General features: G+C 49.2%; 1 protein-coding gene across 1 annotated transcript in view; it reads right to left on the bottom strand.

Annotated features, from left to right (window-relative positions):
• Nucleotides 1-1,476: 1,476 nt before the first annotated feature.
• SMYD2 (SET and MYND domain containing 2) overlaps nucleotides 1,477-21,096 on the bottom strand; it is a 52,713-nt gene continuing 33,093 nt past the window's right edge. The window contains exons 4-12 of the mRNA XM_070397251.1: nucleotides 19,880-19,940; nucleotides 19,075-19,199; nucleotides 14,268-14,335; nucleotides 11,245-11,347; nucleotides 8,691-8,801; nucleotides 7,889-8,009; nucleotides 6,791-6,965; nucleotides 4,285-4,393; nucleotides 1,477-1,913 (exon numbers count right to left, since the gene is read on the bottom strand). Coding sequence (XP_070253352.1) covers nucleotides 1,833-1,913; nucleotides 4,285-4,393; nucleotides 6,791-6,965; nucleotides 7,889-8,009; nucleotides 8,691-8,801; nucleotides 11,245-11,347; nucleotides 14,268-14,335; nucleotides 19,075-19,199; nucleotides 19,880-19,940 — 954 coding nt within the window. The 3' untranslated portion in view covers nucleotides 1,477-1,832. The remainder of the gene's footprint in view (nucleotides 1,914-4,284; nucleotides 4,394-6,790; nucleotides 6,966-7,888; nucleotides 8,010-8,690; nucleotides 8,802-11,244; nucleotides 11,348-14,267; nucleotides 14,336-19,074; nucleotides 19,200-19,879; nucleotides 19,941-21,096) is intronic.

Raw genomic sequence — 21,096 nt, forward strand, 5'->3', positions numbered from 1 at the left:
GGCGGGGAAAAAAAAAAAGGACACATATGTAATACCCTTTGTAATACTTTAAGCAATTAAAAATAACAAAACAAAACAAAAAAAACCCTAAGCTACCCAGAGGCAGGACCATGCCTTCCTCATCTCTCCACACTCGAGAGCTATGCGGACTGTTTCACATATAGCAGGTGTTCAATAAACTCCTTATTGCACTTGACTGGACAAGAGAATGCATCCCACTTGCTGGGCCCACTGTGTGCCATGAACCGTGTGTGAGAGATGCGTGTGGGTGTGTGGAGATGAGGAAGGAAGATAACACAGCAGATTTATGGCTGCTCAAGCCATTTGCATGATCATGCATATAAAAAAGCTGGCGTCAACTCCATCAGGCTTCAGTATTACCTAATGGGGAAGCTCCTCTTTGGATTATGGGAAACATCCCTGCGCCTGGCACAGGAGGCCTGGTTCTGGTTCTGGGTCTGTGCTTCTCGGCAGCGGTTGCTAACAAACAATCCCCAGGTTGCTACCTTCTGGGCCGTGGGGAAGCTGGATTCCTGCTGGCCGTGCGCTCGGGGAGAGACCAGTGTTTGCTCAACAACACGGAGTCGGTAAGGAAAAATTCTTTTCCTTCTTAAGCTTTCCCTGGAGTGTTTCCAGACAAGGAGAGGGCTGCACAGACCAATGAACAGAAGGAGAGATGGAAAGTCTGCTTTCAGACAGATGAGGAAAGAGTCAAGAAAGAGAAGCACATGTGAAACACCTGTATGCATTGAAGGAAGACCAGGCACCAGATGCAAGAATGGACACAGACGCAGGTTCCTGCCAGCTCACTTAATTGTTCTCCCTCATGGGTACCTTTATCCCCGGCCCCCTTTTTTTAAAATTCAACTATTTATTTTGCTTTGCTTTAAATGATTTTTTTCAATTATAATTGACATTCAATGTTGTATTAGTTTCAGGTGCGCAGTATGGTGGTCAGCCATCTACCTGGCACCATACATAGCTATCGTAATATTACTGGCTATATTCCTTATGCTGGACCTGGTGAGCTATGCAGACTGTTTTGCATATAGTAGGCGTTCACTAAATGTCTTATTGCACTTGACTGGACAAGAGAACGCGTCCTACTTGCTCACCTCACTGTGTGCCGTGAACTGTGTTAGATGCATGTGGGTGTGTGGACAAGAGGAAGGAAAGATGACATAGCAGTACAGAGAGGGACTTTACATCCCCATGACTTTTCTAACTGCCAAATTGTACTCAGTCCCTTCATCTTTTCCACAGGTACCTTTTTTCCCCTTCCTGCATCTTCCCTCTTTCTTCCTCCAAAGGCACTGAACCCCAAAAGCAACTTCAGGCTAAAGAGGCCACCTGACCCACCTCCTAGGGGAGGCCTGGCTCACTGACTGACACAGAACAGGGGTGACCTGTCCACTCCACGATGTCCACCCACCCACCTCTCTGAAGTCCTCCCCACTGACAAAAGGAAACACAAGCTTCAAGTACTATTCCCGTTTTTATTCTCTCTCATCATTCAGGTTTGTTCACATTAAAATAATAGGCATGAAGGGCAAAAAATAATCACATTTTTCAAAACTCAACCTGTCCAAAGTATCATACGTGAAATCATGCCATCATCTCTTAGGGGAAAAAGCATTAAAAAATGACTGTGATCTTAAGGTTAAAAATAAGACCAATTCCAAGTGAGCCATGTGGAAGGTGTAAGTGCACACAGTGTTTTCATGGCAATGACTTTACAGAAATGCAGGCGTGATGTATATGATTTGAAATATTCAAATCCTTGAAGGTTTCTGCATGAGCACTTAAATAAAAACTGCCACATTGGCATCGTTTCAGTGGCTTTCAATTTCCTGTTTGATCTCAGAAATGTACGGATGATCTTTGCCGTGGGCCACTTCCATGATCGCCATGGCCTAGGAGAGAGAGACAAAGAGGGGGTAAGAGCCCGAAGCCCATCCCCTCGCACCTGCACCTGGGCTGACTTGAATTCAGCTGGACTTCTCTGCTTTAAGCCTGTGCTCTGCTCCAGCATCTGCTCCAAAGGGCGGGGGGCGGGGGGGGGGGGGGGGGGGAGGCCCTGGTAGGGTGGCTCAGTAGTTTGGAGCGACATCCCGTACACCAAAAGGTTGTGGGTTCTATTCCTAGTCAGGGCACATACCTAGGTTTCAGGTTAGATCCTAGGTTGGGGCACATAGGGGAGACAACTGATGGATGTCTCTCTCTCTCCCTCTCCCTTCCTCTCCCTCTGAAATCAATAAAAACATATCCTCAGGCCCTAGCTGGTTTGGCTCAGTGGATAGAGCATCGGCCTGCAGACTGAAGGGTCCTGGGTTCGATTCCAGTCAAGGGCACATGCCTGGGTTGCAGGCTCCATACTCAGTGGGGGGGGGCATGCAGGAGGCAGCTGATCAGTGATTCTCTCTCATCATTGATGTTTCTCTCTCTCTCTCCCTCTTCCTTCCTCTCTGAAATCAATAAAAACATATTTAAAAAAATTAAAAACCAAACAAACATATCCTCAGGTGAGGATTTTGAAAAAGGACAAGATTATCTAGTAACCAAAGAGTCACCCAGTTTTTACCACTGCAATAGCTGAAGAAACGATACAGAGAAATTGATTGCATGACATTTTTTTGCCCCAATATTCTAAGATTTGAGTAAAAAATGCTTTCGGGATGGATTTGGCTACGGTCAGCCAAGTAAACAGCTATGCTGGAACAGAAAAGTCACAGTGAACTTTACATCAAACCTGTTTGATTTTAAGGTTACACTACTAATCTGTAAGACATGACAAAACCATTTTTCCCTTTCAAAAAGTTCATGCTTTCCTCTTAATACATATTCTTAAAAAAACAACAACAAACAAACCTAAAAATCGCTGCAGGTTTCACTTTGGAAGTTAGAGAGAATGTATTAAATAAGGTTCTTTTAGAGCGAAGGGATATTAAGTGAAAGAGTCTCCAGTGGCCCCATTGCTTCCTAGCTGTGTGGCCTTGGGCAATGTACTTAACCACCCTGTGCCTCTCAGAGTTAATGCACATCAAGTGTTTGGAATAGTGCCTGGCATATAGAGAGAATATGTTGAATAAGAATTTATTTTGCTCCTTTGTACTCAACCATATTACTCATAGAAAAACTCAAATTACTCCCATTCTCCCAAGCGAGATTTTTGATGGCCTGTGACTATGACAGCATTCTTTCTACTGTTCCACTCTGCTCCTAGATCTCAAACCAATAGGAGGCAGGCCAAGGAAGAGTGCAGGTCTTTTGGGATCACCCGTCGGGGTTTTTTTTAGGAATCACCTGTTAGATGTCTCCCCTCACCCTCCGAATTCCTTTCATGACTCGAGATCCTTGCTCAAATCCACCCTACCCTTCTTTGACCTGTACTTAATTACCTACCAGCCCATTGCAATTGTGACCTAACAAGTTAATTCCCCCCCCCCCCCCAAAAATAACTAAGGCGATAAACAGACAAATTCACTGGTTTAAAAAAGGGAAATGTTATACTTAACTCACACTCCTAGCCTGGCGGGGCCCTGACCCTCGCATGTGGGATTCGGACCTCACTCCCATGTTCCCCAATAGTCTGGGAAGGTTTGGGGAATCTGGAGGACTGGGCATCCGGGCTACAACATTCTCTGACAGGAGTAAACAGGCTGTCCCAAAGGTTACATCTTATCATCTGTTAACTTCTACATAAACGACCAGGAGAGTCTATGGTACAATCGCACTGCTGTGAGGTGAGGGCCAGGGCTCGGCCTCTCCCATGGGCAGCACAGGGCCGCTGTCAGACACTGGGTGGTCGGCGGATGCTGCCCAGGGTCCTGGTTTCCTGGTTTCCCTGCCTGCTAGTCATGGTGGGGGGAGCTGAAGCCTTCGACTCAGAAAGGCCCGTTTAAATCAAGGCCCCAGCACATACCTGAGGCTAATTACTTAACCTCATCTCAATTCGCATCTCAATTTCTTTATCAGAAATATCTCATTTTTGTGAGAATTAAAAGAAAAGCCACATGTCAGGTCCTGGGATGGAACTGACCTACCTGGTGGCCTCTGCCCACGGCACAGAACAGGCAGTGTGGTCTCCCAGGTGTGGGCTGAGCTTCCCACCCCAGCCGGAATGAAGGGCATTCCTCCCCACGTGTGCACTCCTCGTCACAGGAGGGCCTGGACGCCAACTAGCAAAGGCTCAATTATTCCACCCCCATCTGCCGAGGGATGAAGAAAGGATGCTGAGGAGGTCAGGCGGGGACCGAGAAGCCGAGCCTCGGGTCTCAGACGTACCTTCCGCAGGGCTTTCTCTCCGGCAGCTCTGTTCTCCAGGCCCATGTACAGCCTTCCCAGCTTCAACCACATGGAGGCCACGTTGAGGGAGTACAGTGGGTAATGCTTGCTGGAAGGGGAGAAGAGACAACAGGCCACCGTGTCAGAGGCCGTGGGCAGCCCACAGGCTGGGCGTCAGCGTGGCTGCTGAGCTGGTGGTGCCACACTCCACGGAAGCCACACCCCTCCCACCCGCAGGTGTGGGCGGAGACTGTGGATGGTCAGCCCCGGGGATCACCTGGAGGCACTTCATTTAATGCAGTCTGTGTGTTTCTGTAAAGCTACATAGAAACTGCGGGAGAAAGCCTACACAAAAAATAGTTACAAACAAGACATTCAATCCTCATCCGGTTTTTGTTTTAGGTGCACCCAAAGCAGGGCATTGGGAAACCATCTTTTTGGGTAAATTCCCAATAATGAGGGCATTAGGCTTCTCCCCTCCTATTAAAGAGATAGTATACTTAAAGACATACACACACTGATATGCCTCGAGACCCCAGCTTTGAATCACCCTCTATGATACCAAAACTCTAAGCTCTGAAGTCAGGAGAACACCTCCCATTTCCTCTAGATATTCTCTCTCTGTCGTCCAGTGGAGAGCTTTATACACAGTGGGCACTTGCCGCCTGGATTTCGCTGATGGCTGACTGACAGATGGAGCTCGCCTAGGAGGGAGCCCTCTCCCTGGGAACAGGGACCCGCAGGCGAGAGGATATGTGTTGGGGTGTGTGTAGGACAGTGATGGCGAACCTATGACACGCGTGTCAGAGGTGACACACAAACTCATTTTTTTGGTTGATTTTTCTTTGTTAAATGACATTTAAATATATAAAATAAATATAAAAATATAAGTCTTTGTTTTACTATGGTTGCAAATATCAAAAAATTTCTATATGTGACACGGCACCAGAGTTAAGTTAGGGTTTTTCAAAATGCTGACACGCCGAGCTCAAAAGGTTCGTCATCACTGGTGTAGGAGGTGTTTCTTTACAGGCTGGTTGGTACTGCTCTACCCTCAAAATTCGCCCAAAAGACACGCATTCTGGCTGTATTCCTGGGCAGGGGCCAGCCCCTGGGGGAATGCTGTCCTTCCCCCCCCCCCCCAATTCCCTCCAGAAGACCAGGACTGGGGTTCACTAAGCTCAGGAAGGATCCAGCACAGCCAGTTCCTGCTGGGAGAGAAACCGCAAGGCTGAGATGATAACATTCCTTCTCCTTCTCCTTCCCCTTCTCCTCCCTCCAGATCTCACAGAGGAAAGTGTGCATGAGACCACAGGACTTTCTCATCTGCCAGGGGAAGAAGGATAGGCTTTGCGATGATCCCCAAAGTAGCAAATTCTGTTTCTAAGAGCAGATTAAAGGAGCTGCTTCCCCTTGGACTCCCCCTGCTGGCTAATCAGGGCAGTGTGGGGGACGTAGAGGGCCAGCTGGGCAGTGAACATTCAGACCAGACACAAATTTAACAGTAACCTCAGTTCAGAACGTGAACTGAGGGCTTCTCACACTCGCGAGAAACACCTGGGGTGCTTCTGGAACACAGGGATTTCCGGTCCAATGCCCAGATTCTGACCCACTTGGTCTTGAGGCGATCCTGGCAATGCAAACTGGAACCATGTTTAACAAGCACCCCAGGGACCTGATCCAGGCCGCCCCAGCCCCGAAGTGGCTAGTCCAGTGGTTCTCAACCTTCTGGCCCTTTAAATACAGTTCCTCATGTTGTGACCCAACCATAAAATTATTTTCGTTGCTACTTCATAACTGTAATGTTGCTACTGTTATGAATCGTAATTTAAATATCTGATATGCAGGATGGTCTTAGGTGACCGCTGTGAAAGGGTCGTTCGACCGCCAAAGAGGTCGCGACCCACAGGTTGAGAACCGCTGGGCTAGTCAGAGCCAGAGAACAATGCCATGGCCTCCATCTGTGACCCACCCTAAGGGTTAATAACCCCTCAACAGGAAACTTCCCCGTAGCTGATAGTCATCATTACCATCCGGTAAAACCCAGCTTGATTTCTTCAAACCCAGGCGGGATATTGAATAACCACAGCCAATCTAAAGGCCCCAAAGTTTCCTCATGAGCAACCTGGGCTGCAGTTTAGGAAAACATGAGGGGAGAGTGTGAATAATGATGAAAAGAAACAAACAGGTGGCTTTTAAATACTGGCCTGAAATAGCTACAATGAATAGCACCTGGGGAGGTCCTGGGACCAATCTTGCCCCAGCAACCCCTGCAAAACCTCTACCTGCCATCCTATGTGTCTCTTCCAGATGGTGGAGGGGACAGACAGGACCCACGGGAGCAGCACCCTGGCCCTGTACCTCCGGATGTGGGTGCAGAGAAGAGAAAGCTGGTCTGGGCATGCTCCAACACGGGACAGGGAGAAGGCAAAACCGCCTAGGTACGCACTCCAAACCACCAGGCTCCATTCCGTGCGAAGGTGGTCGGAATGGCCATGGCAATCACCTGTAGGGCTTAATGATTTTCTGTCCGTATCGCAGAGCTCCTTCCCAGTCCTGGATGTACAAGCAGACGCCCATGGCTTGGTACATCATGTGCAGCATATACACGTTACTGTCCTCAAACACGGAGCTCATCTTCTCCTGGCTGAGCTCGCAGATCTCCAGCAGCTCGCTAGGGGGTGCTGTGGGGTCAAGGAAATGATGGGATGGCCCACACAGGCCGAGAGAGCTCCCAAGGCAGGCTGGGTCCAAGGAGTCATTTTGTTCATTCCACCTGTCCCCTCTCCCTCTGAAAAGGTCAGTTACAGAAAGCCAACCAAAAGGGAAAGGAATCACGTTTTTTTTTTTTCTTGAAGAAACAAATGGGAAAATCTGAAGACCTCAGCTGCTAAAATACAGCAGAACTTCAGCCACAGGCAACAGACCCTCAGATCAGCTGTAAACAATGTTGATTAGAATCACCAATCTGCAGTCTCCTCCTTAAATATAAACCCTCAAGGCTGAGCTGAAGCATTTTTAAGGAAGAAGTCCCCACCCTGGGAAAGTTCTTTCTCACGCTGAGAAATAAACTTGCCTTTCTCCAATTTCCTTTCACTTGGTTTGAGTGCTTCCTGTAGTATAAATTATCTCATGCCTTTTCAACTCCCAAGACAATGCTTTAGGAATATGGGTTGTGGTGGGCAGCAGACGTGGGGCAGAATCCTGGGTCTGCCGGGGAGCTGTGTCCTTTGGGCAAATTATCTGCATCTAATACAGGGCGATGACCAGGTGAGGCAATATAAGCCAAGCCCTGGCACTGTGCCCAAAGATGTGCCCCCAAAACGAGCACCTTCAAAGAACCGTTCTCCGGAGTTTTAGACAATAACACGTCCACCACATTGAGCTCCTGGCCAAACTAGCCAAGCAAAGAGAAGTAAGAAATAAGATGGACATTAGACACTGATGTGGTTGACGCCAAGTCATGGGTGGTCGGTGAGCCTTCACCCGTTTACCGGGGGACAGTCTTCCTCCGACATCCAGCACCTGCGGCCCCTCCCCTGCTCCCTCCTCCCCCCTCTCCAGCACCTCCTGCAGGTGAACTCCCCACAGCTGTCAAGGATATACTTGTAGTGCTTGGCCCTCCGGAACTCCTCGATGACGTTGCGCGCATATCGGACCATGTCCCGGATGGCCTCTGCCTTCGGGGGGTCGTTGAGCTTCCGGATTTTCACCTTGGCCTTATCCTGAGGGAAATGTCCACAAATGCAAGGCGTCACCTCCCCCCGGAAACCACACTGATGGGGAAACCTCTGGAATAGTGCATTCTCCCGGGCAGAGGTGCAGGCCTGCCCACTCGAAAGTTACAAAAGGATGAAGGGAATCAGGTGATGGATCTAAGAGAAATTCAACACACCTTTATCTTTTTACCAAAAAAAACCAAAAAACAAAAAAAAAACCAAATTATTTTCTAGACAATCCTCATCTGGGCAGGACACCTAGAACACGTGTGTTCCGATATCTACGAATCAAGAGACTAGAATGAGGAGGGGCGGCCTGGACGAAATAATTGGGGTGATGCAGAGAAAATCCCACGTGCTCTGAACAGGCTGGGAGCCGGAAGCTCTGCTCACGTCCTCTTCCCTCCCCTCCCCTCCCTCTTTGGAGCAGTCGTTTCTTTTCAAGGAAAACACCTGGGCACGTGCTTCTCTCACTGGTGCAGAGCAATGGAAACGTTGTCATCAGGCCTGGACAGAGACCTGCTCTAACTGGATCCCTTGGACTGACTCAGGGAGGTGCATTTAAAGGGTCGGAAACCCCGTGGGCGGAGACCCCCGAGTCACATGGGGGGGCATTGGTGTGGCAGAGAGGCCTGCGACACAGAGTCCGGTCGGCACCTTTGCCCCGCCCGTCAGCAGGGAGCTCACCTTGTCTTTGGTGGTGCACTCCTGGCACTCGCAGGTGAAGAAGTAAGAATCTCGTAACCGGTCATTCCTGTCTTCTGTGGGATACAGGAGGTCAATGTAGCTGGTGAAAACCTAAGGGGGTCCAAAGAGTGCCCGTTGCAGCCTGCCACAGGTCCCCTCGCTCCTCAGCCTTCCTGTGGCTCTGCCAGCGTCCGTGGCGGTGTCCTTGCGGGGGCAGACGCAGGGGACGGCCACCGTTCAGGATGGACACACTTAAACGCCCAACCCCCCATGTCGTCCACCTGCTTGCGGGGGAGAGAGAGGGCGTCTCTTCCCGCTTCCCCAGAATCAAGGAGCCCCTAACACAGGGAATGGGAGCCCTGAAAGCAACCCCTCAGCCACCTCCACCAGAGAGCAAGCTGGCCTTGGTCCCGGGGGGGGGAGGGAGAGGCAGAGCCCCACTGGGCAAAGGTTCCCCTCACCCCTAGGACTGGCCCCGGGCTCTCTCTGCCCGGCCTCTCTTATTTCACAAGCTGACGGCTTAGCTGAATTATTGATCTGCTTCCCTTTCTCCTTCCATCTGCTGGCGATGGAGCAAGAAGCTGGGCCCAGCAGGCTGGGACAGTGCGCGGCCTCTCGGGAGCCTGGCGTGCTTCGGCCTCGCCCAGTGGGGCCAGAGAACCTGGGAAAGTCTCACCTGGGGGCTCCTGGGGGTCTGCGGTCCTTGCTTTTCCTAACGGGTCTGTAAGTGAGCCTGGGAGCATATGGAGGAGACCGGCATTTAACTGTCCATGATCTGCTCCCTGGGACGGGACTCGCTGCTCATCCCACACCATCAGGCAAATGTCTGACTGCACAGATGGATGGCACAAAGCCGTCCGCGTGCCAGGAGCCTCGGGCACTGGCGGGCAGGCAGGGGGCACTTGCAGGGGCTGCCAAGCTCTGTCCACCCCAGAGGGCAGTCATGGGGACCTCGAGGCTCATCGATGCCCTGGGGAATGGGCTCCTTCCTCTGTGAAGGGACGGTCACCCCCAAATCAGTGCCTTCCCCCAAATGAGGTTACTGCATTGCAGATCTGTGAGAGTCCAGGAGGGCAAACCAACAGGAGCGCGTCCGCTGGCTTCCGTGGCAGGAGCCTCCTGCCTCATTTCTTTAAAATGACCCAGGGCCACATAGTGCAACAAGCAGAAGAGCCAGAAGATGGCGACAGAGGCCGCTCAGTGCCACTGCTCCTGTCTCCCCTCAGCCCACAGGAGCACCGGGCTGGGTGATGTCCATTCTGAGAAACTGCAATCGTATGTTTTAACCAAAAAGGCACCCGGATGGTCTCCACAAGATATCCAGAAACCAAGATACTGCGACCCCACGTTTGATACCCTCGTCGTGTTCAATTTTGCAAAGAACATCTCAGTTCAGCTCTGGGTTGGCTGACAACAGCCGAGAAACCAAGGCCTTCATCGTTCAGCACACTGATGGTGCTGTTTCACACTTAAAATCCACACAGGCTCCTCAAAATAGTATGAAAGATTATTAAGCTGAAGTCTAACCCACAGTGTGTCATCATCATCCCTAAAAATTCATTTATTTCCTTTTTGTATCACTTACATCAGGACAGATAGCCTGCATCCAACGATATGCTAGGCTGGTGGGAAGGGACAGGGCGCCGCCGAGCCGTGGCCGAGCACCTGGTCCTCGCCTCGCCCCCACGTGAGGAGGGAGCTGCAGGTGCCTCCTGGCCACAGGCTGCCTCCACTTGCCCTATCAGTGTGCACAGCTGGCCGGCCGGCCGAACTACATCCCTAAACAGCGAACTCTCCCAAGTTCAGGTGCGGACTTGAGAGGACTTGAAGGGCGGATATGTCATTTGGAGTTGCAACTTTTTAAAATTTATTTTATCCTCACCTGAGGATATGTTTATTGACTTTAGGGAGAGGGAGAGGGAAAGGGAGAAAGAGAAAGAGGGAGAGAGAGACAGACATCGATGTGAGAGAGAAACATCGATCACTTGCCTCACGTACGTGCCCCAACCAACCTGGGATTGAACCCGAAACCTTTTTTGGTTTACGGGACCATTTTCCACCCAACTGAGCCACTTGGCCGGGGCTGGAGTTGTAACTCTTTAGCTACTGGTGGCTGTTTTCTCTTAGATAACAATGCTTTTGGTCTTTTGTGGGGGGGGTGGGGGGGGGGGAGAAAAATAGGTCAAAATTCACTAATTTTAAAGAAAAGCTCCAACTCCACTGTTTGGTGGTGGGGATACGGACTCCACAGGCAATCGGAATTTCATTCTGCTCCCTTTGCCGTCTCCTTTCTCTATAAATCTTCTACACGCCTCTGTGGGGAACGTCACTCGCAGCTTTTCTTTCCTGTTTTCTCTTGGACGGAAATGGCAAGCACCAAGTGGGAGCCAAATACATGGGACTCGGAGCCACAGGTCACAGATCTGAACATTGACCCTGGGAGGCCTGAGGACGGACCCCTCCCAGCTCGTCTCACCCAGAGAGTTCTCTGCCCTGCCGCTGGGAACAGCTGTCTGCACGCCGCCCCAGCCACCCACTCACGCCACGCACTCACCTCGTCTCCCGGGCCGATTTCCTGCACGGCTCTGACTTCCGCCAGGGTCCCCTTGTAGGTCACAATGACATTGGGGCAACAACTGTGATTCATCAATGCAACGCTGTCAATGAGAAGAGAAAACGGACGTGCTCAATAAGGCTGACGGTCTAGGTCAGTGGTCGGCAAACTCATTAGTCAACAGAGCCAAATATCAACAGTACAACGACTGAAATTTCTTTTGAGAGCCAAATTTTTTAAACTTAAACTATATAGGTAGGTACACTGTTATTAACTTAATTAGGGTACTCCTAAGGCTTAGGAAGAGCCACACTCAAGGGGCCAAAGAGCCGCATGTGGCTCGAGAACTGCAGTTTGCCGACCACGGATCTAGGTAAACCTTAGCTACTTCCTTGCTAAGCCGCAGTAACTTGGTCTTTGCAGGACGTTAACAAACAAACCTAAGAGCTGGCCATCATATCCTAAGAGATTTTCCTGCATTCACTGATCACCTTAAACTTTCACAGTATTGAAAAGTGAAATGTGCCGTTTGAAATAGTGACATCTAAAACCAGCCGGTGTGGCCCAGTGCTTGAGCATTACCTATGAATCAGGAGACCAGGGTTCAATTTCCGGTCAGAGCACATGCCCGGGTTGCGGGCTTGGTCTCCAGTGGGGGGCATGCAGGAGGCAGCCGATCAATGATTCTCTCTGAATATGGCTGTTTCTATCTCTCTCTCTCTCCCTCTCCCTTTCTCTCTGAAATCAATAAAAATGTATTTTTTAAAACACACACACACAAAAACAAAATAGTGTCATCTAAGCCCGAAACAAAAACACACACAATGATAAAAAATGGCAACAAGAATTCCTGGCTCACGACCCAACACCTACAGTGAACTGCAACTCACTGTACACTGTTCGAGACAAGCGGGCGGTCATTTCCAAGCCGCTTTTTATATTAGTGGATTCTCTCTAACGTGTTTTCTGCCGATGCTGAGAAATCGCCGCCGGGGAGGTGCCATCTTCCTAAGTGAGGGCTTGTGATCCTCCGAGAGACCCGGAGAAGCCCGTGTGAGTCCCTGCCCCCCCCGTGTCCTCATCGGGGAAATTGGGACACGCGGCACCTGCTGCTCACGGCCTGCTTTTCAGGGACGCGAGGACAGAGACTCGCCTATGCGAGGGGCTTTGAGCTTTCTGATTATATCAAGGTCAAAGTTCTGAGAACAGAAATTTCTAAACTACAGGGGAAAATGCTTGATCTCTGAAAATGCTGCCTTTGAAATCACAATGCCCAATTGATTTCAGACCAAAGGGATTTTTCCCCCCAATTAAAACTGTCTGCAAACCGGGGCTCATGTGGGCATTCGTATCCATAGGTCCCACGGCTCTAGGGGCCATTTGCCTGAACCCTCAGCCACCAAAAGCCCTCTCCCATTTGCCCCAAGAATACACACACACAAAAAAAGCAAAGAGGGTGGGCCGCCCCGGGCTTGCCGTGTAGAGGGGGAGGGAGGCCTCCCTCCAGCGCCAGGTGCTGAGAGGTCTGAGAGAAGTCGGTGGTGGCCTTGAGCCTGGGACGGCGGGCAGCACCTCTCCCCCTGCACCGCAGCCCATAGGGCTTACTGGCAAGTGGTGCACGGGGATCGGGCCCTGGGAAATCCCACAAACACATGCACGAGAAGTCGTCAGCAACGGAAAAGCAGAGCTCTAGAACCATCCTGCAGAAGAAGTATTAAGTTTTCCATTTGAAAACACACACCTCGGTATCCTTTGAAGGAAGAAGGTAGGGGAATGCTAAGGCCAAGAACCTAGAACAACTCCTGCTCTGGGCATCGTTATTTTCTTGGCAATCACTGAGAAGAGTGAAACCTCAGACAATACCCCTCGGCGCCTGCTTTCAGCCTGACCTTAGAGGCTGAGCAGAGACATCGAGTTCATTTCAGGACTGAAGGGGTCAACACCAGCCCCCTGAGGAGGGTGTCCTTTCTCCTTTTCTCTTCCTTTTCCCAAGGGCAAATGTCCAAAAGAGCTTCTTCCCCAAACACTTCTTTCCTCACTATCGGAATTCAAACCACAGAGGACAGCATTGTGGCCCCAGGAACAGTATGATCAGGGGGCTACACGCGTTGTTTCCGTGGTTTAGGGACACCCCTCACGGCTGCCTGGGAGCCTGTGTCCCTCAGACCCGCAGGATGCTCAGAGCTGGACGACACCAGACAGACACCCCAGGAGCTCACACACATCATCCATGCAAAGGTGTGGGGGTCAAGGTTTCCTGCAATGACTTTGACCTAAAGCCAAAGGCCCCTGTAGTGAGTACTAAGCAAGGTCATGGAATAATCTACAACATGGATTAATTCAGATGGGGATGCAGGGAGGCTCCTGGTGCCCTTTGGGAAGCCAGGGCTTGATTTCATGGGACTGAAGCATTTTGGTGAAAAACCTCATTCCATCAAAAAGACCATGGCAAAGCCATTCTTGGCAATCCATGAACGCCAGGGCTGCCGGGATCTCCATGTGTCAGCTGGCTAGCCTCTCCTGAAGGAAGCAAAACTCCGATAGTCCTCTGACAGTCCCCCCTCGTTCACTGCTTTAGTTCACTCTCTCTCCCAGCTGCGCTGTTCCTGTACAGGTATTTTTCAAACAGGACAGATGGAGAAGCAGCTCATATAGTCTCCACGTCAGCCTGTGGCCAGTTGTTGGTTGGTAATTAATGTTTCACTTCGAGTGCAAGAAACCCAGAGATTTCCATAACCGCCGATATGCAAAAAAGCACATTTCTCAGCAGGGCACACTGTAAAACATTCTTTAATAACAGCTCTCTAATAACAGACCGGGCAGGACTTAACACATAGCAGTTCTCTTAACTACTTTCGGCTCCCTAAACGTAGGGGAAACATTCTGAAATCTGGCAGAATTAAAAAGGTGTCTTAATTCACTTGGAGTTCCATGTCTGTCACATGCAGTTAGGTAGGCTATATATTTTTTAAATCAAATTAGTGTTAAATAAGTAAAAAGAAAAGAAGTCAAACCCAGCCTACTCGGGAAATATTGCTGATCCCAAATGAGACAGTTCCTCATCCTCAATTGTGAAGCCGTTGCAGTTAACCTGAGGCGAGAAAGGGGGAGAAAGAAAACAAAATAATACGCTAAACCTTCTATCTGGATAGAAATCATCACTTTCATGTCTGACCTTTTAATTTCTGACCTTCTGTCTGGATAGAAATCATCGCTTTAATTTCCGACCTTTAATGCACGATGAACATGTTCTGGTTTAGTGATTTTAAAACCTTTCTTTTGGCCAAGGTATCCTTTGTTCCAACAAAATTTGCAAAAGCAGAGCGGTCAGGGGAAGTACCCTCGGTCTGGCCTGCCCATCCACCTACACGCAGTAGCCCAATGGCACGGACCACAGAGGTCCAAGGGCTAACGTCTGCATATTTGCCTGTGAGTTCGTATTCTGAGAGCCTGAACCCAGTGGGCCACAGATCTGTCGTGTGATCCTGCGCCCATCTCTTGAGTCCTGTGTCCTTGACTTCCTCCCATGAAAAAAGTCACTTACTTTGGTGCCCACTGCCTGGTGAGGTGGTAAAAAGGAAAGCCCTCATACAGCTGGTCTACTGCTGCCTGCCCCTGGAGAGGCAGAGCGGCCTGGCGCTAAGGGGCTGAGACCTTCCTTGCATGGCCGGACCGAGTCAACCACTGGCCACTCTCTCATTCTTGAAATGTGATGTTACATTGAAAAATACCAAGGGCAGCTCACCACTCTGGAAGTCGAACTTAGAGCTAGGATAAAAAAGAGGAATACACAACCCCAGTGTCATGTTGCTCTATAAATTCGTTCTTCTCACGGACATTCATTGAGAACTCATGTGCCGGGCACTGCACACAGGATGAACACAGCAACAATCTGTGCCCTCAAGAGACACCCAGTCTATTGGGAGACAGTTCGGCGGGTGCCTTCATTTGTATCTAGTTTCAGAGCTGGAAGGGGACTCGGTCTCTCTACTTTTCAGATGGTGAAACTGAGGTCAGAGAGGAGCGGTGACTTGTCCAACGCCAACAGCGAAGGTGGAGGCTCTTGTCCTCCCGAGCTGATAGGAAGGTGTCAGGGGACCACCCTCTTCCACAGCAGAGACACCGCACTGCTGCATTTCAGGCCGATGAATGGGCTTTTGAAAACTAGCATTCGAGGAGCACTTCCTCTGGGCCAGGCACTGTGCTAGGTGCTGCCTATTTACCTCCCCCCGTCTGCACTGCTACTCTGGCACAACCCATTTTACAGATGTGGAAACTGAGGCTCAGAGCGGTCAAGGATTTACGTCACTTGTTCAAGGCCACATTAGGAGCAAGTGGGAAAGTAAGGAGTCAGAATTCAAACTAGACATTCTGACAGCAAACCTGTCAGAAACACAGGTGTTTCTTTACACTACACCAAGTTTCTCTGAAAACTGTTCTGATCTATGAATGTTAATGTGGCAGTTTTACTTACAATTAAAGGGCCAATATCAAAGGCCTGGGAATCTTGCTACACAGAGAAGTTAAGGCTGTGATGGGTTTGACTTACCGTTTTGACAATTCAACCTGTTTACAATTTTCAACATAAAAAGAGAGGACTGAGGATTAGTAGGCTAATACACAGCCTTTGGGATCCTGAGATGTTGGGCATTTCTATGTAGAAGACTCAGCATACCACTTTTCTGGGCCAACTTCAAGTATCCAGGCCTATTCTGTCATCAGGACATTAACCAACTACCATTAAGCAATGGCTATCAATCAACAATAGGTAAGAATTTAATTAGGACTTTCACTCATTCAACAAAGTGTACTGGAGCATGAACGGTGTGTCCTGCACCTTAGTGAGTACTGAGTGATGTAGAGAGAGTCTCAGGCTGGATACCACCACGCCTCCGCCGTGTCGGGGACCCACAAGACGACAGACCATGTTTGCAGAATGAATGAGAGAAATTAGCAGCCATTTCCAAACTGATCTAGGGACAGACTGGCTTGAGATATAGGACACCTGCTCCTTCGCTTCTTCGTCTCCCCCTCCGCATGGAGCTCAAGCGGACCAGTCTCTGACTCCAAATGCTTCAGGCTCGAATGTTCTGTGACAGCTGGAGGCTTTTCCCCTCTGCCCGCCTCCTCTTACTGTGCAAGCGTGAGTGTGTTTCTTCATAAGCAAAGGCTCCTACAAGCACAGTGTCATCACTGTTCCTTTCTCAGAGGCGGTGATGGTGTTTAAGCCAAACTGCACAGCAATTTGCCTGTCAGCTTTCCCTGCCTCTGAAATATCCCCAGAGGAGAAAAGTGAACTTGGGTGGTAAGAAAGATGCATGGGCCATAGTCCTTTCTTCCCCCACAAGTCAAATCAGGCGTAAGTGCCTCGCTAAAGCTAGTCTCATAATTAGTATTTAGACTAGATGTAGGCCGCACACCAGAAATACATTTCCCGACCATGCATATGCTCTGAGCGATTAAAACGCACCTCCGTGCTGTGGAGGGAGTGCAGGCACCTTCAGCCACCAGCTGTGGCTGGGCCACACATTAACCCACCACCCTCCAGTGAGCCAGAGAGGAACAGGCTCGGAGGCTGGAACAGCGGACAGGGGGCTGGGGGCCGTGTGGCAGGACCAGAGCATGGTGTGAGGCTGGGACAGCACTTGTTATTTTTGTTTTAGAGTTTTCTTTGGGGATACTGAGTATCCATTTTCAAATGTACATATGAAAAAAATATATGTGTATGTGTGGGTGTGTTTGTGTATCTCAGAATGGATATTATGATTTGATGAACATAAAGTCTATAAAGGAACTAATTATCTATGGTTATACATGTGTGAGTGAATATATATGTGTGTATATATGTGTTTGTGTGTATATGTATGTGTGTACATGTATTTGTATCTATCTCCTGGATTTCCTGAGTCAGTTCGAAATTCAGACTCTCAGTCATTTTCACCACAAATACACTGCTTATGAGATCTTGATTTTTGGTAATGAAAATATGGTCCCATATCCACTATGCCACCACCGAGAAGCTCTACCAGCATGCATTTCTGTCTTGGAGGAAAAGCTATCTTTTTTTCACAGCTAGAAGTGAAGAAAAGATACCGCATATTTTTATTTCGCCTCTTCTGCTTTCTCACATAACCATGCCTCAACTAACGCAGAAAAAAAGTCACTTATCTAGTTTTTTAAAAAATGTAAGAGAAGTCAATACCTCAACTTTCCTTTGTTACCCAAATCCACTGTTTTGGGACCCTTAACAAAGTCCGCTGTAAATCAGAATAATATGAAAAACAGAGAGGTTTACACTGTCAGTACTTTAATATCATAACCTGAACCCCCTTTTTCTTCATAAAGAATCGCTCTGTCTGTTTTGTAACAGACAGTCCCACAGCAGAAATGCATCTATTTCTGAAGGAGCTCATCCAACTGCCAGCAGTCCTGCTCCTGGGGGGAAGGTGGGAAGTGATGAAGCTCGCTTCTTTCTTCATATGTGTAATTTTTAAAGTGGGAGAATTGTGGGTCCTTTTTCCATCTTTTTCTTCTTCTTAGTCTTTTCTTAAGTTACACATGCTCGTGTGTAGAAAATCCAAGAAATCATCCAGCGACAAAAAAGCAAAAATTTTCCACAACTCAGCAGATGACCAACTGTGAACTTCCATTTAATCATTTTTCACACGTGTGTGTATTTCATATTACACACATGCATCCTGCTTTTACGCTTAATGTACCATCGATGCTTTTCCATGTCTTTAGACATTCTTTGAAATATAACTTACAGCCGATGCCATAATTTATTTACCAAACTCTTACTGGTGACCATTTAGAATATTTTCTTTTTTTCTTGGTTTTAAAGAGAACCCCACACTAAAAAATTGCATGCCCATCTCTGCCCATAATCTCTGCTTCCTTAGGACGCATTCCTGGAAATGTCATTACTGGGCCAAAGGGGACACAGGGGATGCTTAACCTGCGCTGAGAACAACATGTGAGTTTGTACCCAAGCTCCTTTCTATAGCAGAGCCTGAAGTTCCGGCAGGGAATGCAGCTCCTGGCACCACAGGGCGGTATTCCACACGTTCAGCGTCAGGGGGAAATGCAGGCCTGTTAGGGAGGGAGGCCCGATCCAGCAGGTGTGGCAGGAAGGGCCACCCTCGCAGGAACAGGAAGCCGAGGGCGCCGGTGGCAGTTTCTCTTCTGTTCTACCTGAGCCCGAGCCTTAGCCTTCCCAGTCCTGTAAAGTTGCTCTTGTCTAGGACCTTCTCTAATTTTGTATAATATCTTTTGGGTAAACATGGGCTTCTCTAAAGATTTCTGGCCAGGCTCCCTGCACCTAGACCCCTGGGGCTCCCCTATGGGGGGGACTCTTCTTCCAGGCCATGGGAGAGGGCCTCTCTCGGGGACATCTGTACGTGCCTCAGCTTTATCAGCACCGTGTTGATTGGAATAAAACAATGTTGCCGTCAGAATGGAAGGTGTAAGGGAAGAAAGGCAAAATTTAATGTGGGATCAAGCGGGCTTTTCTTTTCAAAGCGCTCTCTGTGTGCCATGGCCCCGGGCACTGGCAAGGCCTCTGTTTTCATAAACACTTCCTGGGACACGAGGCAGAGGGAGGGTGAATTTCCTGTGCTCCACCCACCAAGTCGAGGCCAGCACAGGGAGGACCCTGATCTGCTCAAGGTCACCTAGCAAGGCCATGCCAAACAGGGTCCGACAGGTCAGGAGCCTTGTGCTCACAGAGGCCATCACTCTATTTCTGCTCACGTTCCCTGGGCGTGTGCTGGGGACAGGGCTCGGGCCGGGGAAGCTACTCGCAGTGTCCCCTGATGCTGTGCCCCTTACCTGTGCAAAGAGCGCTACCAGGTTCTTGTGGTCGGGGAACTCGAGGTGCTTGGAGTAGAAGTGATGGAGAGCAGAAATGTCACTCTGAATCAGATCCTTCTTCTCGTTGTCTAATTTATCCAGATCTGTGGGCAAACACACCGTGACTCAGCAGGCAGAAAACTGGGTTTCTAGCTACACCCTTTTCTTACTGTAAATGGCATGAAGGAGACAGGAAACATATGGGGAACCCCAGAAAATATCCTTCCTCACCACTTGTTCTAACGGATGAAACCGAGGGGAAGAAAAGCTGCTATTTCTTCTCTTCCTCTGACACCTGATGTCACTCAGGATGCGACATTTCAACTGACCACTGGCCATGAGGTCAGGGGTGCCTGGCCATGACCGATAACCAGCCTCAACCCATTTGGGGGCCCCCAGTCAGCCCTGGAATCGGCGTCATTATCGAGAAGCCAGAGAACCCCCCATTTAAAGAGTTTCAGTAAAGATATAGGCTGTTTACAGGACTGCAACTCAGCAAGGATCCAAAAATATTCAGCAGGCCGGGAGAGCCCACAGAGATGGCTGGGAACGCAATAACTCATCCTACAAGTTCCTACTTCCCATTAATTACTTCCCAGTAATCCTGTCGACTCAGAAAAACAAGTTTTAGTCATTTTTCAAAACAGCACATAAAGTAAAAACTATTCATGATAAGATCACCACCCGCACCGAGACAAGCTGTCACCTCCTGTCTTCGGTCCTGCCCCATCCACGTCAAATGTGGAGAAAAAGTAACCACGCCGCCGGTCACAGAGACACTTACGCGATTCAAACTCCTTCACGGTTAACAATTTCTCTGACGGCGTTCTCTCCGGGTGGCTTTTCTAGTAATCGGGGAAGAAAATCACACAGAAACGGATTTTAACAACCAGGGCAAAATGTGCTTTCACTTTTACATCCACATGAAGGAAAAGCAACAATTCTCAATGAAGGCGAGAAAGCGACCCAGAATCCACCATTGGGGCTCTGAGAGTGCTTGCCCAATGTTCAAATCCAAGACTCCTTTGAAACTTTTTGGGGTTTTTTTTTTAAAGCATCTGCCGTGTGCCTAACATCCCGCTAATGCTATGCACACAGTAGGCTCAAAAAATGCTTGTTACGGGAAAGAACAGTGGCTGGAAAACAACTTTTTAGGGCCCTGGCTTTAAAAGGCCCTGAGCCTACAGACGAGCCGTCCTATTGATTATTTCTCCTTCTGAAAAGGAACAAAATCAAACCCCCCATCCATTTTACACTTTCTTTAAGCATAAGCTAAAATGATCTCAAATTCCGTGTTTCAAAAAGAACACTTTGGGTTGTGTCTGTGAGCCCGGATTCGCTTTAAACGCGTGGCGGCCTTTGTTCTAGGCGTCCCCAGAGGAGCTGACAATAGTAAACCCGCTAAGGCTTTGAGAACATGAATAAACTCGGTGTTGACAAGAGTTCAAAGGCAGGGCTCCGGAGCTGGCCCGAGGCGTGTCTTTGTCATCTGGCTATTCAATGTGGGGATACAGGTGGTCTCGCAGGGCGCGCTCACCTCCCTAGTTAACATGTTGAGCTTCCCCCTGGTAGCTGGGTAGCCCGGCTCCCCTAATCCTTTGCAAGCCACTCGAATACAAATGGTCTGTTTTTTTAATCATCCAATCCTGCGGAGATGAAAAGGTGGCCAGGTACCTTTTCCTTGAAGAGACTATTAGTGGCCGTAGTAATTACAATAAGAGTTGAATGAAACGGGACTAAAGGCGTCGCAGCATTCGGGCGACCCTCCTAGCACCACCGCATTTCAATAGTTCTTGTTGGGAGCAGGAATCTTCCATTCACAGGACGCATTTCTCTAAGATGGGTAGTACATTTTGCCTGGGAAAGCTTTTCATTCAGGAAAGTACACCAGCTCCTTCTGGGTTCTTAACCACAACTCTATAAATAACATCAATGGTGGCGGGGGGGCGGGGGAGGGGGGCGCGGGCAGCTTGGACACCCAACCCTCCCAGGATGCCTGCA

The sequence above is a fragment of the Myotis yumanensis genome, unplaced genomic scaffold (assembly GCF_028538775.1).
Source record: "Myotis yumanensis isolate MYYU_CA2020_CCGP unplaced genomic scaffold, mMyoYum1.0.hap1 SCAF_17, whole genome shotgun sequence".
Lineage (NCBI taxonomy): Eukaryota > Metazoa > Chordata > Mammalia > Chiroptera > Vespertilionidae > Myotis > Myotis yumanensis.